Raw genomic sequence first — 19,413 nt, 5'->3', positions numbered from 1 at the left:
TCGAAATTGAACTAACTTACAAGTCATTTTGCTTATCTGTGTGGAAGTAGATAATCCAAGTAAAGAGGTCTGCTACACAGAGTGTGATATAGCATGGTGAATGATCACTAAATATCACTTAACACTGAGGAATGTTTTTATTTATTTGATTTATGATGCCTGCAAGTAGGATATCCAGATTTCTGACTTGGTGTTCTCATTCTTCTATTTTTTACAGAGTTCTGAATTACTGCCGTATTTTTACTGAACTGTGTGAAACTTTTCTTGAAAAAATTGTTTGTACTCCAGGCCAAGGTCTGGGAGATCTACGAACTCTGGAACTTCTTCTTATCTGTGCAGGGCATCCCCAGTATGAGGTAGTGTTTCTTACTGTGCTAAGGCCATTCTCCAAGCTACTGTATATTATCTATATCCCATTACATTCTTGAAAAATTTATAATCTTGCTTTTAACTAATGGGTTTAGAAATTTCTTTTGTATTAGAATAATTTTAAAGTTGCGTGTTGGTTTTCACTTTGCATTTTCATTTGGTTTTCTGAGGTGTTTTAGACACCTCAAAGAACCTATTAGAAAAACAAGTTCATTATATTTCCACTCTCCAATGAGCCTGCCTACTTCTCTCCCTCCCTCCCTTCCTTTCTCCCTCCTTCCCCCCTCCCTTCCCCTTCCTTCTTCTTTCCTTCCCATCCTATATTGGAATTTGAACTTAGGGCTTTAAGCTTGTGAGGTAGGTGCTCTACCACTTGAATCATATCTCTAGCCCACCCCAATAAGCCCCCTTACTACTCAACTTACTCTCTAGTGTTTTACAGCTAAAAACCACACTGTGTTAGACAACTGTTCTTTCCTGGTGGGTTTTTTTTTTTTTTTTTTTTGAGAGTTCGAATTTTGGAGTCTATTGGGACATTAGCAGACTGGGCAGGCCAGTTACAAAACCTGCAGCCTCCTTTCCTGTTTAAAAAACAAAAAACCCTGAGATAAATCAACCTAAAGATAAGAAAGATTTATTTTGATTAACAGTTGGGGGTGTTTTAATCCTTGATCTATTGAATCCATTGTTTGAGGCCTATAGGAGAGAATAAATTATTGTGGAGAGTGGTAGAAAAAAATAAACCTGTTTACTTCTTAGCAGGCAGGTGTGAAAGAGGAAGAGGAGTGGTAGACCTGTCCCAATATCACCCCCAGGGACTTGCTTTCAATAGTCTGACTTCCTCCCACTAGGCTCCACCCCATAAATGTTTCACCATTCTCATTAGCACCACAGGCTGGGGATCAAGTCTTGAGATACAAGGACCTTTGAGAGAACCAATTCTATCTATCTATACCCTACAACTCTTTCTACTTCAAATGGGGAGAATAAGAAAAGGATTTTAAACTTAATAGTGCTTCATGGTTATAATTCCAGCATTCCAATACTGATGCAGGAGAAACTCAGCAGTTTGAAGTCATCCTAAGTTACTTTAGCAAGGTTTTAAGGTTTTATATTTTAAAAAAAGTTTTTCAAGATGCCTGTCATTTTTGTGTGTGTTTTTGGTACCGAGGATAGAACCTAGGGCCTTGTATGTATTAGAAAAGTACTCTGGTACTGAACTACATCATACCTAGCCCTTGAAGTTTTTTGAAACCTCGCTCAATATGTAGCTTTAGACAGCTTGGAACTTGCTATGTATAGTCCATGCTGGCCTCAAAACCTCATATTTCCCCCATCTCAACCTCCTAACAACTTTGTGCTTTTTTTTTTTTTTTTTTTTTTTTTTTTAGTTTGCTAGATTTTTAAGAATTTTTTTTTCACATACAAAGTTTGTACCTTCCTGTGAGAGCTGGACACCAGTGGCTCACTCCTGTAATCTTACTCAGAAGGCTACTACATGAGGATTGCAGCTTGAAGCCAGCCCTGACAGGAAGATCCAGAAGACTCATCTCTAATTAACGAGAAAAAAGCTGGAAAATGAAGCTGTGGCTCAAGTAGTAGAGCGCTAGCCTTGAGCACTAAAACTTAGGGGCATCACCCAGGTCCTGAGTTGAAGCACACACACACACAAAAGAAAAGAAAAGAAATGTGGGAATGATGTGCTCTTGAGTTGGGCATTATTTGTTTTATGTAACTTAAAAGGATATCTAGCTTTGGGTGAAACACAAAACATTTTGAGAAGCATAGCACTGTACAATAACAATCACTCTTATAAATAGTGCTGTAAGGAAGATCAGCTATAAGTAAAAATCTCAGTCCTTTTCTCCCTTTCTCAAAAAAGCAGTCAAATGAAAATTAAATGAAAGCATTTTAGTTATGTTCAGAGAATTGTAGTTGACTTGACCCACCCCACACACCCATAAGAAAAAGAAAAGAATTCTTCTGATGCCCAGTTATCATGAAATTATCTCAGAATTGGAGAAAAAAAAAATTTTTTTTGTTCTGTTTTGTTTTGCCAGTTGTGGAGCTTGAACTCAAGGCCTGAGCATTGTCACTGTCTTCTTTTTGCTCAAGGTTAATACTCTACCACTTGAGCCACAGCACCTCTTCTGGCTTTTTTCATATATGTGGTGCTGAGGAATTGAACTTAAGGCTTCATGTATATGTATATGAGGCAAGCACTCTACCACTAGATCATATTCCCAGCCCCCTTTTGTGTTTTGTTTTGTTTTTTTAAAGAGGAAAATGTTTTAACTCTTCAATTTCTATTTTTCTGAAATTGACTTTGGGGGAGTTATCTGAGGACTAAATAAGGAAATAAAGCCTGTCATTCTAAGTGGACTTTTGGGCCAACCCTGGGAAACTTTAGAAGAATACTATAGTGAATCTAGTAGGGGAAAAAAAATGTAGCTCTTTAAATGGTTCCACATAACATATGAGAAGTATATCTTCTTTCCTGCCTGGCCTTAGTAATAATTAAACTGTCTTCTTACCCCCATTCTTTTCCATTTAAAGAAAACATATTTTCTCTTTTGACAGGTGGTAGAAATTTCCTTTAACTTCTGGTATCGACTAGGAGAGCATTTATACAAAACTAACGACGAGGTTATTCATGGCATCTTCAAAGCTTACATTCAGAGGCTGCTTCATGCCTTGGCGCGACACTGCCAGATGGAACCAGACCATGTAAGTTCCCCCTCTACTTCAAGCCCGTATTTTCTCCACTTTTTTCAGAACTAATTTGAAAGGGTAGACAATAAAGCTGATTTTTTTTTTTTAACTTTAGCTTTTTTTTTGCCAGTCCTGGGCCTTGGACTCAGGGCCTGAGCACTGTCCCTGGCTTCTTTTTGCTCAAGGCTAGCACTCTGCCACTTGAGCCACAGCGCCACTTCTGGCCGTTTTCTGTATATGTGGTGCTAGGGAATTGAACCCAGGGCCTCATGTATACGAGGCAAGCACTCTTGCCACTAGGCCATATTCCCAGCCCTAAAACTTTAGCTTTTAGTGAAATCAATCCAGTATGTTAAAGTCTTGGCTTATCCATAAAAAAAAATTGCTACTCCTGTCAGTAATTCTTCTAATAATTTGTTTGAATAATCCAATAGAAGGGGGAAAAAAACTATATGTACTAAGCATTACAGATAGTAGAAAATAGTTAACAATGTCTACCAGTATAGAAGAAACCACATCTGGCATAAATTTGATGGACCATTATGTAGCAATTAAAAGTAATGAGTATTGAAATAATTGGTATGCTAAGAGAAAAAAAAGTCAAAAGGTAGAATTCTGTACATGTGTGGAAGAAGGCCTGGGGATTGAATCCCTGGACCTTCATGCTTGCTAGTAGTTGAGTGCTTTAGCACTGAGTTATATGGGTTCATTCCCAGTTCTTTTTTTTGGAGACAGATTCTTGATATGTAACTCCCCGTGGTCTTTTTTTTTTTTTTTTTTTTTGTGGAAAAGTCTTTATTTTAAGAAAAAATTTTAGTTAACAAAAATTTTGTTTTTAACAAGTATCACTTAGCTCCCAGTGGTCTTGAACTCTGTGTAACCCAAACTGGTCTCAAACTTGGAATGTTACTTCAGCCTCCCAGGTGTTGTGGTTATATATATTTCATTACCATATCTAGTTTATGTTGTTTCAATAGTATAAAATATATGGTTAAGACTAACACAAATTTAAATCTTTCTGTGAGGATGCTGAAAATTACATAATTCATTCCTCTTATTAATGCAGTTTTCTTTACTCTGATTTTATAATTAAAACAAAATAATCTCATTTGCTTAGAAGAAAACATATAAGAAATGTCAAAGTTTACTGGAAACTCTTCAGCCTTAATTCGCAAAATGTCTTCAAATTTTACCTCCTTTATTTCATCCTTTTGATTGGCTGTTGGTTTATTTTAGGACTTTGAATTTAATTGCTTATAATTAAATCTGACTTACTAGTTTCTTGGTTTTCATGTTAATAGTGTTGAAGCATTTTGTATCTCCACAGAACTTTAGTAATGTCTAGTGTAGTAGTCCTGTATCCTGTGTGCCCTAACCCATTATTGTTGCTAAACTGAGAAATCCTATTTTTAACCATGTTATCCTAGCTTAGGCTGAGTGCTCAGGCCTTGAGTTCAATCAAGCGCCACAACTGGCAAAACAAAACAGGACAAAAAAAAAACATTTTTCTCCAATTCTGAGATAATTTCATGATAACTGGGGATCAGAAGACTTTTTTTTTTCTTATGGGTGTGTGGGGTGGGTCAAGTCAACTACAATTCTCTGAACATAACTAAAATGCTTTCATTTGACTGCTTTTTTGAGAAAGGGAGAAAAAGACTGAGATTTTACTTATAGCTGATCTTCCTTACAGCACTATTTATAGGAGTGATTGGTAACCAGATTATAAATAGAACCTAGCTATTCTGTTAATTGACTATTTCCTTGATTTCCTTCTTTGTTGATGTAGTGGCACTGTTTTCTCTAAAAGCATTTCTTACACTTATATATGTAGTACTTTAACTGCATAGTGCTTTATAATTTTACTCATTATTTTATATGAGAAAGCCATTATTTCCTCCTCATTCCTGAACCTTATTTTCTTTATCTTTTTTTTTTTTTTTTTTTGCCAGTCTTGGGCCTTGGACTCAGGGCCTGAGCCCTGTCCCTGGCTTCTTTTTGCTCAAGGCTAGCATTCTGCCACTTGCACCACAGCGCCACTTGTGACCATTTTCTATATATGTGGTGCTGGGGAATCGAACCCTGGGCTTCATGTATACAAGGCAAGCACTCTTGCCACTAAGCCATATTCCCAGCCCTATTTTCTTTATCTTAAAGCAAGATAGTTGAACTAGATTAGCGGTTCTTGAAAGTTCAGAAGGCTTTTTCCTGGTATTTATGGCCCAAGATTTTCACTTGTCTTTAACCATCTCAAAATTAATTAATATCTCTTATATATAGAGAGAAGTATTTTTGGATAGGACATTTAAAAACTCTGAAATTTTATTTTCCATATGAATTGATAATGATAATGGTTGATTTTTGCAGATCTTGAACAAAAAGCTTCAGAAACGGTTAGGTTACTACTAAATAACTGATGTTCTCTTGATAAACTTAAAACTCTTCTTTTATTACTTCTCTGGGAGTTCCTCTTATAGTATAACATCCTTGTGATTTGGACAACTTTGATCCATTAGGATTTGACTGCTTATTTATTGGCTTTTTCTTTACTGATTGTATAGAGGTCATTGAAAACTTCAGTAAGTCTAAAACAAATGTTACCTGATTTGAAATTTCAGGAAGGGGTGCCTGAGGAGACTGATGACTTTGGGGAGTTTCGGATGAGGGTATCAGACCTGGTGAAGGACTTGATTTTCTTGATTGGGTCTATGGAGTGTTTTGCTCAGGTAAGATTGAAGATTCTGGCCAATTTTACTGACCCTTACTTATACTTACTTCTTTGTTTTCTGTAAATATTCCATCTTTTATCTTTTTTCAAGTTCAGTGGCTAGATGAGATACTAGCTGTGCAGGTGCCTAGCATATAATAGTTATGTTTACTTACAGAATCTGAGAAGCCATTTTCTCTTTTTTTTTTTTGGCCAGTCCTGGGCCTTGGACTCAGGGCCTGAGCACTGTCCCTGGCTTCTTCCCGCTCAAGGCTAGCACTCTGCCACTTGAGCCACAGCGCCGCTTCTGGCCGTTTTCTGTATATGTGGTGCTGGGGAATCGAACCTAGGGCCTCGTGTATCCGAGGCAGGCACTCTTGCCACTAGGCTATATCCCCAGCCCCCATTTTCAATCTATGGATAATTTGATTATGGCTTACCCTATTACTTTTGCCAATGAGAGCTGTTCTACTAGTATAATGGGATGGAAGGTCAGAGATAAGTTTTAAAGGAAACTTACAGAAATTTGGACATAGCCAAGAAAAATAGACTAGTTTTTCTACTTTCATAATTATGTACCAATTCCTAGTAAGACTTAGTTATTTGGCATTTTGTTTGTTCACACTTAGGATTAGATTCCTACACAGTTTCATTTCAGAGGTGATTATCTTAAAGTAGGAAATGTATAGAGTCCTGTGGTTTCCCTTAGAGTAACATTTTGTCACATAAGGTTAAGGTTGCAGTCATCATCATTTCACATCACTTAACAGAATAACATCAAGTGTTTTAATGAGCTCTGAAATACTAGTTTGATTGCGTTTCACAGCAATACCAAACTAACCTAAAGAAAGTGGGGAAGGGGGGAGTAACTCGATCAGAGTTTCTATATTTGGGCACTTCCTTATCTAGGATGTGCTACTTTTTATTACAAAGCTTGTTTTTTTCACAGTGAAGAGTTGCGGACTCCTAAAAGGCAGATTCAGGAAGGTTCTGGGACTGGAGACAGGTGATCTGTACTCAGACTTCAGCCCTTTTCTCACCAGTTCTGTGGCTTTAACTTCACTTTTTGGCTTCCGTTTACAAACTTACATAAATTATCAATATCGCCCAGATGTGATATCAGACTAGAAGATGTTCCTTGACCAAAAAAAAAAAAAAAAAAGTTATGTCATCTGTTAAAATTGGGAAATACTATAAATATCTTAATAGTATATTGAAGTCTCTATGAAGTCATACAAGAGAAGTGGTTTAATTTTGTCTTTTCTTTTTTTTTTTTTTTTTTGGCCAGCCCTGGGCCTTGGACTCAGGGCCTGAGCACTGTCCCTGGCTTCTTCCCGCTCAAGGCTAGCACTCTGCCACTTGAGCCACAGCGCCGCTTCTGGCCGTTTTCTGTATATGTGGTGCTGGGGAATCGAACCTAGGGCCTCGTGTATCCGAGGCAGGCACTCTTGCCACTAGGCTATATCCCCAGCCCTAATTTTGTCTTTTCTAATAGTGTCTGTTGCTTGACTATAGAAGTCTTTTTAGACTACTACCTAGTCACATTTCATACATAGATAAAATCTGGAAAATTCTGGGCCAGAACATCTGAGTATTCCGCTAGTATTCTCTCTTTTCTTTTCATGGGGGAGATGGGGAGAAGGAGGTGATAGTTGTGATTAGCCAGACTGCGTACCTGTAATCCTACCTACTTGAGGAGCCTGAGATTTTAGGATTGCTATTTGAAGCCAACCTGAGCAAGAATGTCTGTGAGACTCATATCTCCAATTAACGAGCAAAAAGCCAGAAGTAGAGCTGTAGCTCAAGTGATAGAGTGCTAGCCTTGAGCAAAAGAGCTCAGCACCCAGACCCTGAGTTGAAGCCCCAGGATGGGCACAATCAACAACAAAAAATTGTGTTTAGATAGGTTATTGCCATAGCTATTTTTTAAGAATCTATCTTGTTTTTAGGAATTTAACCTAGACTTAGAAATTTAACCTAGACTATTATTGACAGGGAAAATAGTAGGAGAATTGTAAAGCCAGTACAGATGTAGAGGATTTACCCGAATCTCTACTTCTTGTGTTTTCATATAATTACCAGCTATGAAAACTAGAAAGAGAAACTTGTGTAATATTATTTTGTTGTTGGTCATGGAGCTTAAACTCTAGGCTTGGGCCCTGAGCTCTTCAGTTCGAGGCTAGCAGCACTCTACCACTTGAGCCACAGTGCCACTTCTTGTTTCCTGGTGGTTAATTGTAGATAAGAGTCTCTTGGACTTTCCTGCCTGGGCTGGCTTTGAACTGATCCTCAGATCTCAGCCTAAGCTAGGATTACAGGCATGGGCCACTGGTACCTGGCTACATGTAATATATTTTGTCCCATAGCACTTACTTTCCGGAGCAGATGATTATCCTGTTAAAGTCTTTAAGTTCTAAATAGTTGTATATCAAGTTAAAAAAATAACAGTAATTATTTCTAGTTAGTGAGGGTATAAAAATGAATTAATATTTTTGGCTTGTTCGAACAGAGATTTAGAAACAAGGAACTAGGTTTCTTCTAACAGCATTTTGTTTGTTTTGGAATTGTTTTAATGGATCCATTATCTACTTCTTATCTAGTTATATTCTACTCTGAAAGAAGGCAACCCACCCTGGGAAGTGACAGAAGCGGTTCTATTTATCATGGCTGCTATAGCAAAGAGTGTTGATCCGTAAGTCTCTGATAAGTTTTTGGCTGGGATCTCTAAATATCAAAAGAAAGGAAAATTATACCATAGTTCTCTTATGTGGTATATAGTGTAATTGGGTCCCCCCAAGGGAGGGGACCACAATGTAATGGGGTCCGAGGGAGGGGGGTGGAACCCCCCATCCCTCCCAAGAGTCCACCACTCAAAGACAGTCTCAAGTAAAAAGATGGATTTACTGGGGAAGTAAAAAGTATACTGACCGGCCAGGGCCACGGCACAGACTCAGGAGCTGGGACTGCATGCGCTCGGGGCTACGCTCGCTTGGGGTTATAAAGGCAAATACCACATGGTCAAGCCTGCCACACGCAGGTGGCCAAGAGGTTACAACACTTACAGAGCATGCCAGGCCACACGCAAGTGGCCAATGAGATTACAGTCTGCCTCATAGCAACTGTTTGAACCAACCTATCATTTTAGTTAGACTTGGCACACGGATTTGGTGGGGCTCACTTGATGCAGGTGGATATGCCTACTCATGGGAGGGCACCGGTTTAACCTTGAACGTTCCTTGAACCTTCCATGCCTCAGGTGGTCAAGCAGTTTATACAGTCTTATCATAGTGAAGGGGAACTTCCCTGGATTCTGAGCAGACAGGGCACACTCCCAACCCTGAGGTTCAGGGGCAGGGGAGAGCTTAGTGAAGATGGAGTCAGCTTCTGCTCTCTTTAACTGAGATGGAGTCAATCTGACACCCTTCAACAGTCAATGATGGCGCTGGCCAGGTCTGACCTCCATATTACATATAGTTAGAACTTTTATTTCTATAGTATTGTCTAGTGTTCTGATTTGATGGTCTAGTTCAGCATAGTCTGAATTACTGTCATGTTTTAACATACTTCCTAGAGTTAAAAAATATTTTACTTTGGGGGCTGTCATATAGCTTAGGAACAAAGTGTTTGCCTAGCAAGTGCAATGACCTGGGTTGGACCCCTGGCACCAAAAAAGAGAAGACTAAAAAAGCAGTTTCTAAAAAATCATTTTACTCTTGATACTAGGAATAGATTGCTGATTTAGTTTCCCAACTGGGGCTCCTTGTGAAACTAGTTATGATTAAGAATTTGTTAAATTGCTAATACTTGCTTAAAAGTAGTTGAGTAGGCATTAATTTTGACCTCCTGCTTTTGTGGCCTCGGGTTAATTATCATTGTAGATGTTTAATCACATTATTTCTGTTTTAGAGAATCATTCATGAGTTTCAGAGATGAGTCATAGGCAATATTTTGAGAGAATAGCAAAATCTAAAAGGTAGTTATCACTTATTGCCACTAAAATTTTTTGAATATCAATTTGGTTTCTGTTTTCTTAGAATAGAAATTCTATTTATGATTTGAACCCTTCAGGCAGAATTTATTTATACTGTAAATTTAAATAGCATATTTCCAGGTACAGTGGCTCAGTCCTGTAAGCTTAGCCTGAAATCAAGAGGAGCTGAGTTCAAAATCAGTCTGGGGCTGTGCACCAGTGGCTCAGGCCTGTAATCCTAGCTACTCGGGAGACTGATAAGAGTCCATAAGACTCTTTTTTTTGGTCTGTCATGGGACTTGAACTCTGGGCCTGTATGTGAGCATTTCCAGGCTCAAGGCTAGCACTCTACCACTTGAGCTGTGGCATTACCTCTGGTTTTCTGATGGCTAATTGGAGATAAGTCTCACTGACTTTCCTGCCTAGGCTGGCTTTGAACCTCAGACCTTAGCCTCCTGAGTAGCTAGGATTATGGGTGTGAGCCTCCAGTGCCAGGATCCAGCAGACTCATCTCCAATTAACTACCAAAAAACTGGAGTGGCTCAAAGTGGTAGAGTGCTAGCTTGAGCAAAAGAGCTCTGGGACTGGGCCCAGCCCTTGAGTTCAAGCCCCACAGTCAACAGCAACAATAAATCAGCCTGCACAAAAAGTGTTTACAGGATCTCTTCTTGACCAGTAAAAAGTGGGCATGGTAACGGACACCAATCATTTCAGCTACAAGGGCAATGTTCACAGATGGATTGTTGTCCAAGCCAGCCTGGGCAAAAATTTATGCCACAAACGTGTGGCTCCACTGTAAGAGCACCTGCCTCGCAAGCACAAGGTCCTTAGTTCAAATTTCTGTATTATCTTCCCCTACCTTACCGAAAAAAAGCGTATTAGCTTAGCTACCAGTCTTAGCTACTCAGTGAAATAGTACATTGTTTCTAATCCAATAAATATTCAAGGGGATAAGTAGTTTGTGTTTATTAAGAGATTCTCCTTGCCCAGGCAAAGGTGGTTCATGCTTATAATTTCTAGCTCCTGAGGAGGCTGAGATCTGAGGACTGAGGTTCAAACCAGTCTGGGCAGAAAAATCTATGAGACTTTTTATCTCCAGCTAACCAGCAAAAAGTCAGAAGTAGAAGTGTCAATTAAGTGGTAGAGTGCCAGCCTTGAGGGAAAAAAGCCAAGCAAGGGTGCAAGGTCCTAAGTTCAAGCCCTAGTACCCTCACCATAACAAAAGCCTTTTTCCTTAATTACATACTGTAGTATTTTCTCTTAAACCCATTTTGCTAACTTTTGGAACCACTGTGACAGTCTGAAGTTATTATTAGTGTTTGCTTTCTCTTCTTAGGGAGAACAATCCTACACTGGTGGAAGTCCTAGAAGGAGTTGTTCGTCTCCCAGAGACTGTACATACAGCTGTGCGATATACCAGCATTGAATTGGTTGGAGAAATGAGTGAAGTGGTTGATCGAAACCCTCAGTTCCTTGGTATGTGTAACTGTTTCCCATCTGCTGCTAATACGTGTGTGTGTGTGTGTGTGTGTGTGTGTGTGTGTGTGTGTGTGTGTGTGTGTGTCTTCTTTTACTCCCTATTGACAGGTAGAATATTTGTTTTGTTTTCTTTTTTTGCCAGTCCTGGGGCTTGGACTCAGGGCCTGAGCACTGTCCCTGGTGTCTTTTTGCTGAGCCACAGCACCACTTCTGGCTTTTTCTGTTTATGTGGTGCTGAGGAATTGAACCCAGGGTTCCATGCATGCTAGGCAAGCACTCTGCTGCTAAACCACATTGCCAGTCCGACTGGTAGAGTATTTGTATACACTAGAGTAAACATATATAAATTACTTAGTTGACACAACATTTTTAACACGATCTGAAAGAACAATCTTTGAAAAAATTAAATCTACAGATAGGGGAAAAGTTTGATTCTAATGCTCTACTGAATTATGACCATTTCTGTCCTTCCTAATAATTGGCACTGTGTGTTGTACTAATTAGATCTTATAGTTCTTGGGTTTGATTTTTTTTGCCAGTCCTAAGGCTTGACCTTAGGGCTTGGGCACTCACTGTCCTTGAACTTCTTTTGCTCAAGGCTAGTGCTCTACCATATGAGCCACAGTGCCACTTCCGCCTCTTTCTGTGGTACTGAGTAATCAAACCCAGGACTTCATGCATGCTAGGCAAGCACTCTACCAATAAGCCACATTCCCAGCCCTAAATCCTATAGTTCTAATTGTAATATAGAGGTCAGATTTGGCCAGCACCATCATGGGCTGTTGAGGGGTGTCAGATTGACTTCATCTCAGATTAAAGAGAGCAGAAGCCGACTCCATCTTCACTAAGATCTCCCCCTACCCTGAGTGCGGCCCCGGGGTGTGCGGTCCCAGCTCTCAAGTCTGGGCCATGACCCTGGCCGTTCAGTATACTTTTTGCTTCCCCAATAAATCCATCTTTTTACTTGAGACTGTCTCTGAGTGATGGACTCTTGGAGGGATGGGGGATTCTCCCCCCCGACCCCATTACATTGTGGTCCCCTCCCTTGGGGGGGACCTCATTAAACTAAGTAGAAGCTACTAATAGTTTCAAGTAATGCAGAGGTTTTTCTGTGTTTAATTACACGCTGTCCATAAAAATTAGGAATTGTCATTCAAAACAAAATACTTAACAAATTGAAGAGTATTAAATTATGTAACTTTTTTTTTTTGGCCAGTCCTGGGACTTGGACTCAGGGCCTGAGCACTGTCCCTGGCTTCTTTTTGCTCAAGGCTAGCACTCTGCCACTTGAGCCACAGTGCCACTTCTGGCCATTTTCTGTATATGTGGTGCTGGGGAATTGAACCCAGGGCCTCATGTATACGAGGCAAGCACTCTTGCCACTAGGCCATATCCCCAGCCCCCAAATTATGTAACTTTTGGTTGCCCCGATAACTCAAAATTAATTAAAAGTCATATATAATAACTTAGGAATTGGGGGTGAAATTACAAATCATTTATCCTAACCCCCTCATTTTGCAGATTAGTTCACTGAGATAAGACAACAAATAATTTATCTAGGGTAACATATCAAGCTCCTGTCATTGAAGAGATACATTCTGAGAATTTTAAAAATCCCCCAGTTATCACCATTTTACTTGGTTTTATTTTACAAATGATTTTGTTTGATGATGAAACACTTGCTCTATAGTGAACATGTATGTTCCTTTTTTCTACCTTTCATTATAGAAAGCGTATGACAAGGGAGGGCTAGGAATATGGCCTAGTGGTAGAGTGCTTGCCTAGCATACATGAGGCCCTGGGTTCAATTCCTCAGCACCACATACATAGAAAGCATATAAGAATGTTCACTTAATAACTACCGTAGATGTTCCAAATTCCTATCTTCTAATTCTTACAATTTTTTTCACTTTGGTTTTGCTTTACCATTTGGCTTTCATTTCTGATCTACTTTTCTACCAAGAGCCAAAAGTGCTTTTGTTTGTATTAACCTCAGTTTATATCCAGTAAGCAGCAAATCTAGGTTGAACTGTAGAGATAATTATTCAATAACATTTTGCAGTATCTCACTCGGGTTTGTACATAATCAGTAAGCAAGTTGTTGGGTGTTCATGCTCACTTTTTTTTTTTTTGCCAGTTCTAGGCCGTGAACTCAGGGCCTGAGCACTGTCCCTGGCTTCGTTTTTGCTCAAGGCTAGCACTCTGCCACGTGAGCCACAGCACCGCTTCTGGCCATTTTCTGTATATGTGGTGCTGAGGAATCGAACCCAGGGCCTCATGTACAAGGCAAGCACTCTTGCCACTAGGCCATATTCCCAGCCCCTCATCCTCACTTTAAAGTAGTTAAAACCATGAACATTCCGTTTTGGGAACCACTAAAGTCTACAACATTAGAATTGCTTAGGCACTATGTTCCAGATTCTAGGTCTTCTTGAGTGTCTTGGACTAAACAGGTTTGGGATTCTTGTAAAAGGGGTGCCTAGCAGTAGGCACCCTAGGTAGACAGTGTCTAGGTTGCTGTATTATATTGACTGTTAGACTAGAAATAGAGATAATGATTTTAAAAGGGCTTTAAGACCTTTTTTTTTTTTTTTTTTGGCCAGCCCTGGGGCTTGAGACTTAGGGCCTGAACACTGTCACTGGCTTCTTTTTGCTCAAGGCTAGCACTCTACCTCTTGGTAATTAATTGGAGATAAGAGCCTTGCGGGCTTACCAGCTGAAGCTAGCTCTCAACCGCAATGTTCAGATCTTAGTCTCCTGAATATCTAGGATTATAGGTGTGAGCCACTAGCATCCAACTTAAGATATTGTTCTTACCTAAGAAATTACATTTTCGGGCTGGGAATATGGCCTAGTGGTAAAGTGCTCGCCTCGTATACATAAAATCCTGGGTTGGATTCCTCAGCACCACATATATTTAAAAAAAGCCGAAATGGCACTGTGACTCAAGTGGCAGAGTGCTGGCCTTGAGCAAAAAAAAGAAACCAGGGACCATGCTCAGGCCCTGAGTTCAAGCCCCAGGACTGGCGCCACTCTGGCCTTTTCTACATATGTGGTGCTGAGGAATCGAACCCAGGGCTTAATGTATACGAAGCGAGCACTCTTGCCACTAGGCCATATTCTCAGCCCCAGAAATTACATTTTCTTACAGAATGTGTGTCCTCACATCCTTTGGGCCTTAGGGCCCAAAGAAAATCTCATAATGACTTAAAATTTTTTTTTTGTTATTATAAAGGTGATATACAGACGGGTTATAGTTACATAAGTCAGGTAAAGAATACATTTCTTTTTGGTCAATGTCACCCCTTCCCTCAGCCACATAATGATTTCTTAATTGTATCTCTAGAATAGAAGCTATTTTATGATATTTCTAGATGATAATTGGGAAGCTAATTTTTTAATGGTGTCAAGTACCATAATAGTAACAGAATTGTTCAAAAGACATTACTCTTTTGATTTCTTCAATGGTTTAAAAAATAGTGTGCTATGAGGTTACTTTAAAATACTCAGAAAATGTTCTTTAGCCATAAGTGATATTTCTTAGGTTTTCTGTAGAAAACAGTTTGGCTTTTATGAAGGAAGGTTAAAATATGGGTAGAATTCTGTAGGAATTCACTTATGTGTTCAGTTTTTTTAAACATTTGGTAAAAATGAAACAGAATAAATTTATTTAGAAGTGCTAAAGGTTCATTCTCATGTTTTAAAAGACTTTTTGGTGACTAGAAAGAATCACATATAAAAGTGTCAGCTTTAGATGGTATTGCCCTGATTAATGTGGATTATCTTACCAAATGATTCACCTCTAAGTGTAATGGTAACTTTCTGAACTTTGCATTCTTTCACATATTACCATATTCTTGAAATTAAATGGTCATATATGTTCTTAACTCAGTGGTTTTTCAAACAGTTTTATGAATCCATGAGGTTAGACATGAGGGAAGGTGGGCTGCCTGATATTGTGTCAGTGAGGTCAGCTCCAGTTGTGTAAATTTCTGCTCTAACTGAAAGTTTCATATATGTAATTTCTACTTGATTTTACTTCTTAGACCCCGTGTTGGGCTATTTGATGAAAGGCCTGTGTGAAAAACCGCTGGCTTCTGCTGCAGCCAAAGCCATTCATAACATTTGCTCAGTCTGTCGGGATCATATGGCTCAGCACTTTAATGGACTCCTAGAGATTGCTCGCTCCCTTGATTCCTTCATGTTGTCTCCAGAAGCTGCTGTGGGCTTGCTAAAAGGTATTTACTTAAGGTGCTAACCAGTAAGTCTCTCCTAAGGTACTTATTTGAGTTTATCTTACATCAATCATATCACAGTTTTTCAGTTGTAATGTGCTTTGTGGCAGTGAAGGGGCCTTTCCATTCAAGGTAGAAGTTATATATTTATATATTATATGTTTACATATTAAAATATGTAGTCATATGTTACATGAAATTATATATTTATGTGTGCTTTTCTTAGGTATTTTAAGGCTATTTAATTGATTAATACTGCTTTCAGATCTGGGTTTTAGATTGAGAACACATTTGAACTAAACATGGTTGTTTTATTTTATTGCTTTTTAAATTTGGGGAAGGATTTAAAAGGGAGATCAAGTAAACTGGCAATGCTATATGAAAGTAGTAAGTGGAGATTGGAAAGTATACATGGACCATTTCTTTTTTTTAATTTAAGAGTTCCTCAAAGAGGTTTGTTTTTTAGGTTTTTGTTTTGTTTTGTTTTGTTTTTTGCCAGTCCTGGGTCTTGGACTCAGGGCCTGAGCACTGTCCCTGGCTTCTTTTTACACAGTGCCATTTCTGGCCATTTTCTATATATGTGGTGCTGGGGAATCGAACCCAGGGCTTCATGTATACAAGGCAAGCATTCTTGCTGCTAGGCCATATTCCCTGCCCGATTACCTAATAACTTATACTGAATGGTGGCCTATCCACAGCCAGTTGCTGATGGGATCCAACTGTTAGAAGCAGAGGTGTAAGGTTAAGGAAAAGACTTAAACAGACTTGAACCACGGGTATTATTAAACACTTGGAGGGTTATCTTATGTAAAAAGGGGGTTGGGGGCTGGGAATATGGCTTAGTGGTAGAGTGCTTGAAGCTTTGGGTTTGATTCCTCAGTATTACATAAACAGAAAAGGCTGGAAATAATGCTGTGGTTCAAGTGGTAGAGTGCTAGCCTTGAGTAAAAGAAGCTCAAAGAGAGTGCTCAGGCCCTGAGTTCAAGCCCCAGAACTGCCCTCCTTTCCCCCAAATAAAAGGATCATATTTATTTTGTTACTAATCAATTGTCAGCCACTTACCAAGAAGTACTTACTGGATTCTAGAGAGAAAACACTTGATAACCAAACTATCTGAAGACAAATTGGGGTGCCTCATGACATAGTAAAATCCTGGTAGCTGGTAAATTAATATGGGTGGGACTATATAAAAGAATTTAGTCATAAAATGTATTAAATATAGTATCTTTTAAGCTTGAGTGAATTTAAGCTGACTTTGTTAAGAGTGGATGGCCTTTTCTATTTATTTTATTTTATGTTATTTTTTATTTTATTAAACTAATTTTATTCTTTTTTCTATATGATTAGGTTCTTCACTAGCTAGTGTGACTGTACCTTTTTCTCAAATTGTCTGTTTGTGCTGTACTTTTTGTTGTTTTTCTTCACAGTAATTATCATAGTGAAGTATACTCTTACCATTTTTAGTGAAATTTAACCCTGAACTGTCCACCTATAGCAGAATATAGTCTGTTTATCACTGGTTTCATCTAGATATAGGGCCTTTTTTTTCCCCATGGAGTTTGAACTCAAGGTTTCATACTTGGACTCAACCTCTTGAGCTACACTTCTAATCCTTTTTGCTCTGATTATTTTGCTGAAATACTACTATTTATGCTTTGTGACTAGCTAGGGTGACAAGTATGCTACCACACCTAGATTCAGTGGAATACAGAGTCTCACCACTCTGTTGCCTGGGTTGGGATGACAAGGACATACCACCATGCCCAGCTGTTAAGATGAGGTCTCATACAAACAACACATGTTTTCTCTCAAATGCACTGAAAGCCTGGTGCCCATGGCTCTTATCTTGAGGTAACCATGAGAACATCAGAAGTGGCACCTTGGCTCAGAGTACTAGAGAGCTAGCCTTGAGCAAAAGAGCTCAGGGGCTGAGTCCAGGCCTTAGTTCAAAGCCTCAAATAAAATACAAAGGGACATGATAATTTTTACAAGTCTCTAAGCATTCACACATAGTAAGACCAAAGGAGGATTCTCTTAAGGAGAGGAGCACAGAGGCACAAGATCTCCAGGAAATGGAAACAAGGTTTTTTCTTCATTGCTGTTTTTGTTTTCTTTTTGTCTTGTTTATTTGTCTTTGGAAGGGTAAAGAGGGGCACAGAAATGGAGGCACACCAGTGAATAATGCAGCAATGGTACTCACTAGACACTATGTTGAAAATGAACTATACAGCTGTGGTTGGGGACAGAAAGGAAAAACTGGGGGGGGGGGGGGGGAGAGGGAAGGGTGACATTGTCCAAAAAGAAATGTACTCTTTACTGACTTACATAACTGTAACCCCTCTGTATAAAACCTTTATAATAACAATAAAAAAGATGGGGTCTCATAAGCTTTTTCCAGGATTGTCTTTGAATTAGCTCCCAAATGCATGAGCTACCCTGCCTTGTTTATATATAGGTGATTTGGAAAATAACATCCTTTTCTATAGAAATAAATTGAAAGGAATAGCATTGACATTGAGTCCTCCCCACATTCCCTATTTTTAAAGAAAAGTCTGACTCCTCTGTCACTTCATTTCTAATATTTAAAGATTTAAGGATTAATTGCTGTTCTGTTGCATCCAATTGAAGGATATAAAATCACAGTGAAAGAGATGTTGACTTAAGAGGGCCTGGCATTAAGACAATCCTTTGTGGAGGTGGGGGGGGGCAGTTAGTGGTTAGTGGTGGAACAGTGGGGATTAGAGCAAAAGTAGGAAGAGTCTAGACCTTCTAGTCCTACTAACTACCTCCTTTTTGTTTGTTTTCAACTTACTGAGTTTCAAGCTAAGATTTTATTAGAGATGGTGAAGGGGGAGACTTTTGTAAATAATTTTTTAAAAGAAAGGCAATTTTGATTGCTAACGTTTGTTCAAATCACTTTTTTTTAACAGAAAAAGAAACTTAACTTACATAAGCTCATAATGTGTGTTGTGGTAGAACAAGAGTGAAATTTCTGACTTCAGCTCATTCTTTCTAAAAGCATTATTATGCCAATGTTTTCAGGCTCTTCTGATAGAATCATGGTGAGCTATTTGTCAAAAATAAAGGGGAGCACGGTGCCTGTGGCTCACACCTGTAATCCTAGGTACTCAAGAGGCTGAAATCTGAGGATCATTGTTTGAAGCCAGCCCAGGCAGGACAGTCCATTAGACTCTAGCTCCAAGTAACCACCAAAAAGCTGGAAATGGAGCTGTGGCTTAAGTGATAAGCACTAGCCTTGAGCAAAAAAACAAACAAACCCCTAAGGGACAACATCCAGGCTGGAGTTCTAGTCTCAGGACAGGCAAAAAAAAAAGGTGGAAAATAGTTAAGGCTCTCTTGACTTACTGAATCAGAATTTGAGAAGGATGAAACAGTGCTCTAAGCTTTTAAGAAGAATGGGCCCCACCTTTTCTCTTAATCTGATAGAGACTAATTTTTGAATAACCTCAATGCAGACTTTATTTTCTTATTTGCTTCTTTTTATGTTTTTCAGGGACAGCACTTGTCCTAGCAAGATTACCTTTGGATAAAATTACTGAATGTCTTAGTGAACTGTGTTCTGTTCAAGTTATGGCATTGAAGAAAGTAAGTCCAATTAAGTAAGGACTGAAACAATAAATATATATGTTAGGAAAATTAAAAATTACTTACTTTAGATTAGACTTCATCTACCTAGAAAAGCCAAAAATAAACTAAAAATTAATTTAAACTAGTAAATCTGTTCTAACTACATGCAAAGAAAAAGGAGAGTTGCTTATTCCTTTATAATGGGGAATTCATTCTGAGAAATGCATTATCATGCAATTTTGTAATTGTGCAAACTTCAGAGCATACTTAAACCAAGACGTGACAGACCAATTATTTGACCATGACCTCTTGATGCAGTCAATACATGCAGTAAACATGAGATGCCTATGCCT

General features: G+C 38.9%; 1 protein-coding gene across 2 annotated transcripts in view; it reads left to right on the top strand.

Moving 5' to 3' along the window:
- The window catches only part of Tnpo3 (transportin 3), an 86,941-nt gene that overhangs the window by 39,945 nt on the left and 27,583 nt on the right, over positions 1 to 19,413 (top strand). For both annotated transcript variants that reach the window (XM_048340190.1, XM_048340191.1), the window contains exons 7-13: positions 218 to 356; positions 2,950 to 3,096; positions 5,700 to 5,807; positions 8,389 to 8,480; positions 11,095 to 11,234; positions 15,284 to 15,475; positions 18,987 to 19,078. In XM_048340190.1, the coding sequence (XP_048196147.1) occupies positions 218 to 356; positions 2,950 to 3,096; positions 5,700 to 5,807; positions 8,389 to 8,480; positions 11,095 to 11,234; positions 15,284 to 15,475; positions 18,987 to 19,078 (910 nt within the window). The remainder of the gene's footprint in view (positions 1 to 217; positions 357 to 2,949; positions 3,097 to 5,699; positions 5,808 to 8,388; positions 8,481 to 11,094; positions 11,235 to 15,283; positions 15,476 to 18,986; positions 19,079 to 19,413) is intronic.

Source organism: Perognathus longimembris, chromosome 2 (genome assembly GCF_023159225.1).
Source record: "Perognathus longimembris pacificus isolate PPM17 chromosome 2, ASM2315922v1, whole genome shotgun sequence".
In the NCBI taxonomy this organism is placed as follows: Eukaryota; Metazoa; Chordata; class Mammalia; order Rodentia; family Heteromyidae; genus Perognathus; species Perognathus longimembris.
This window is presented reverse-complemented; position numbering and strand designations above follow the sequence as displayed.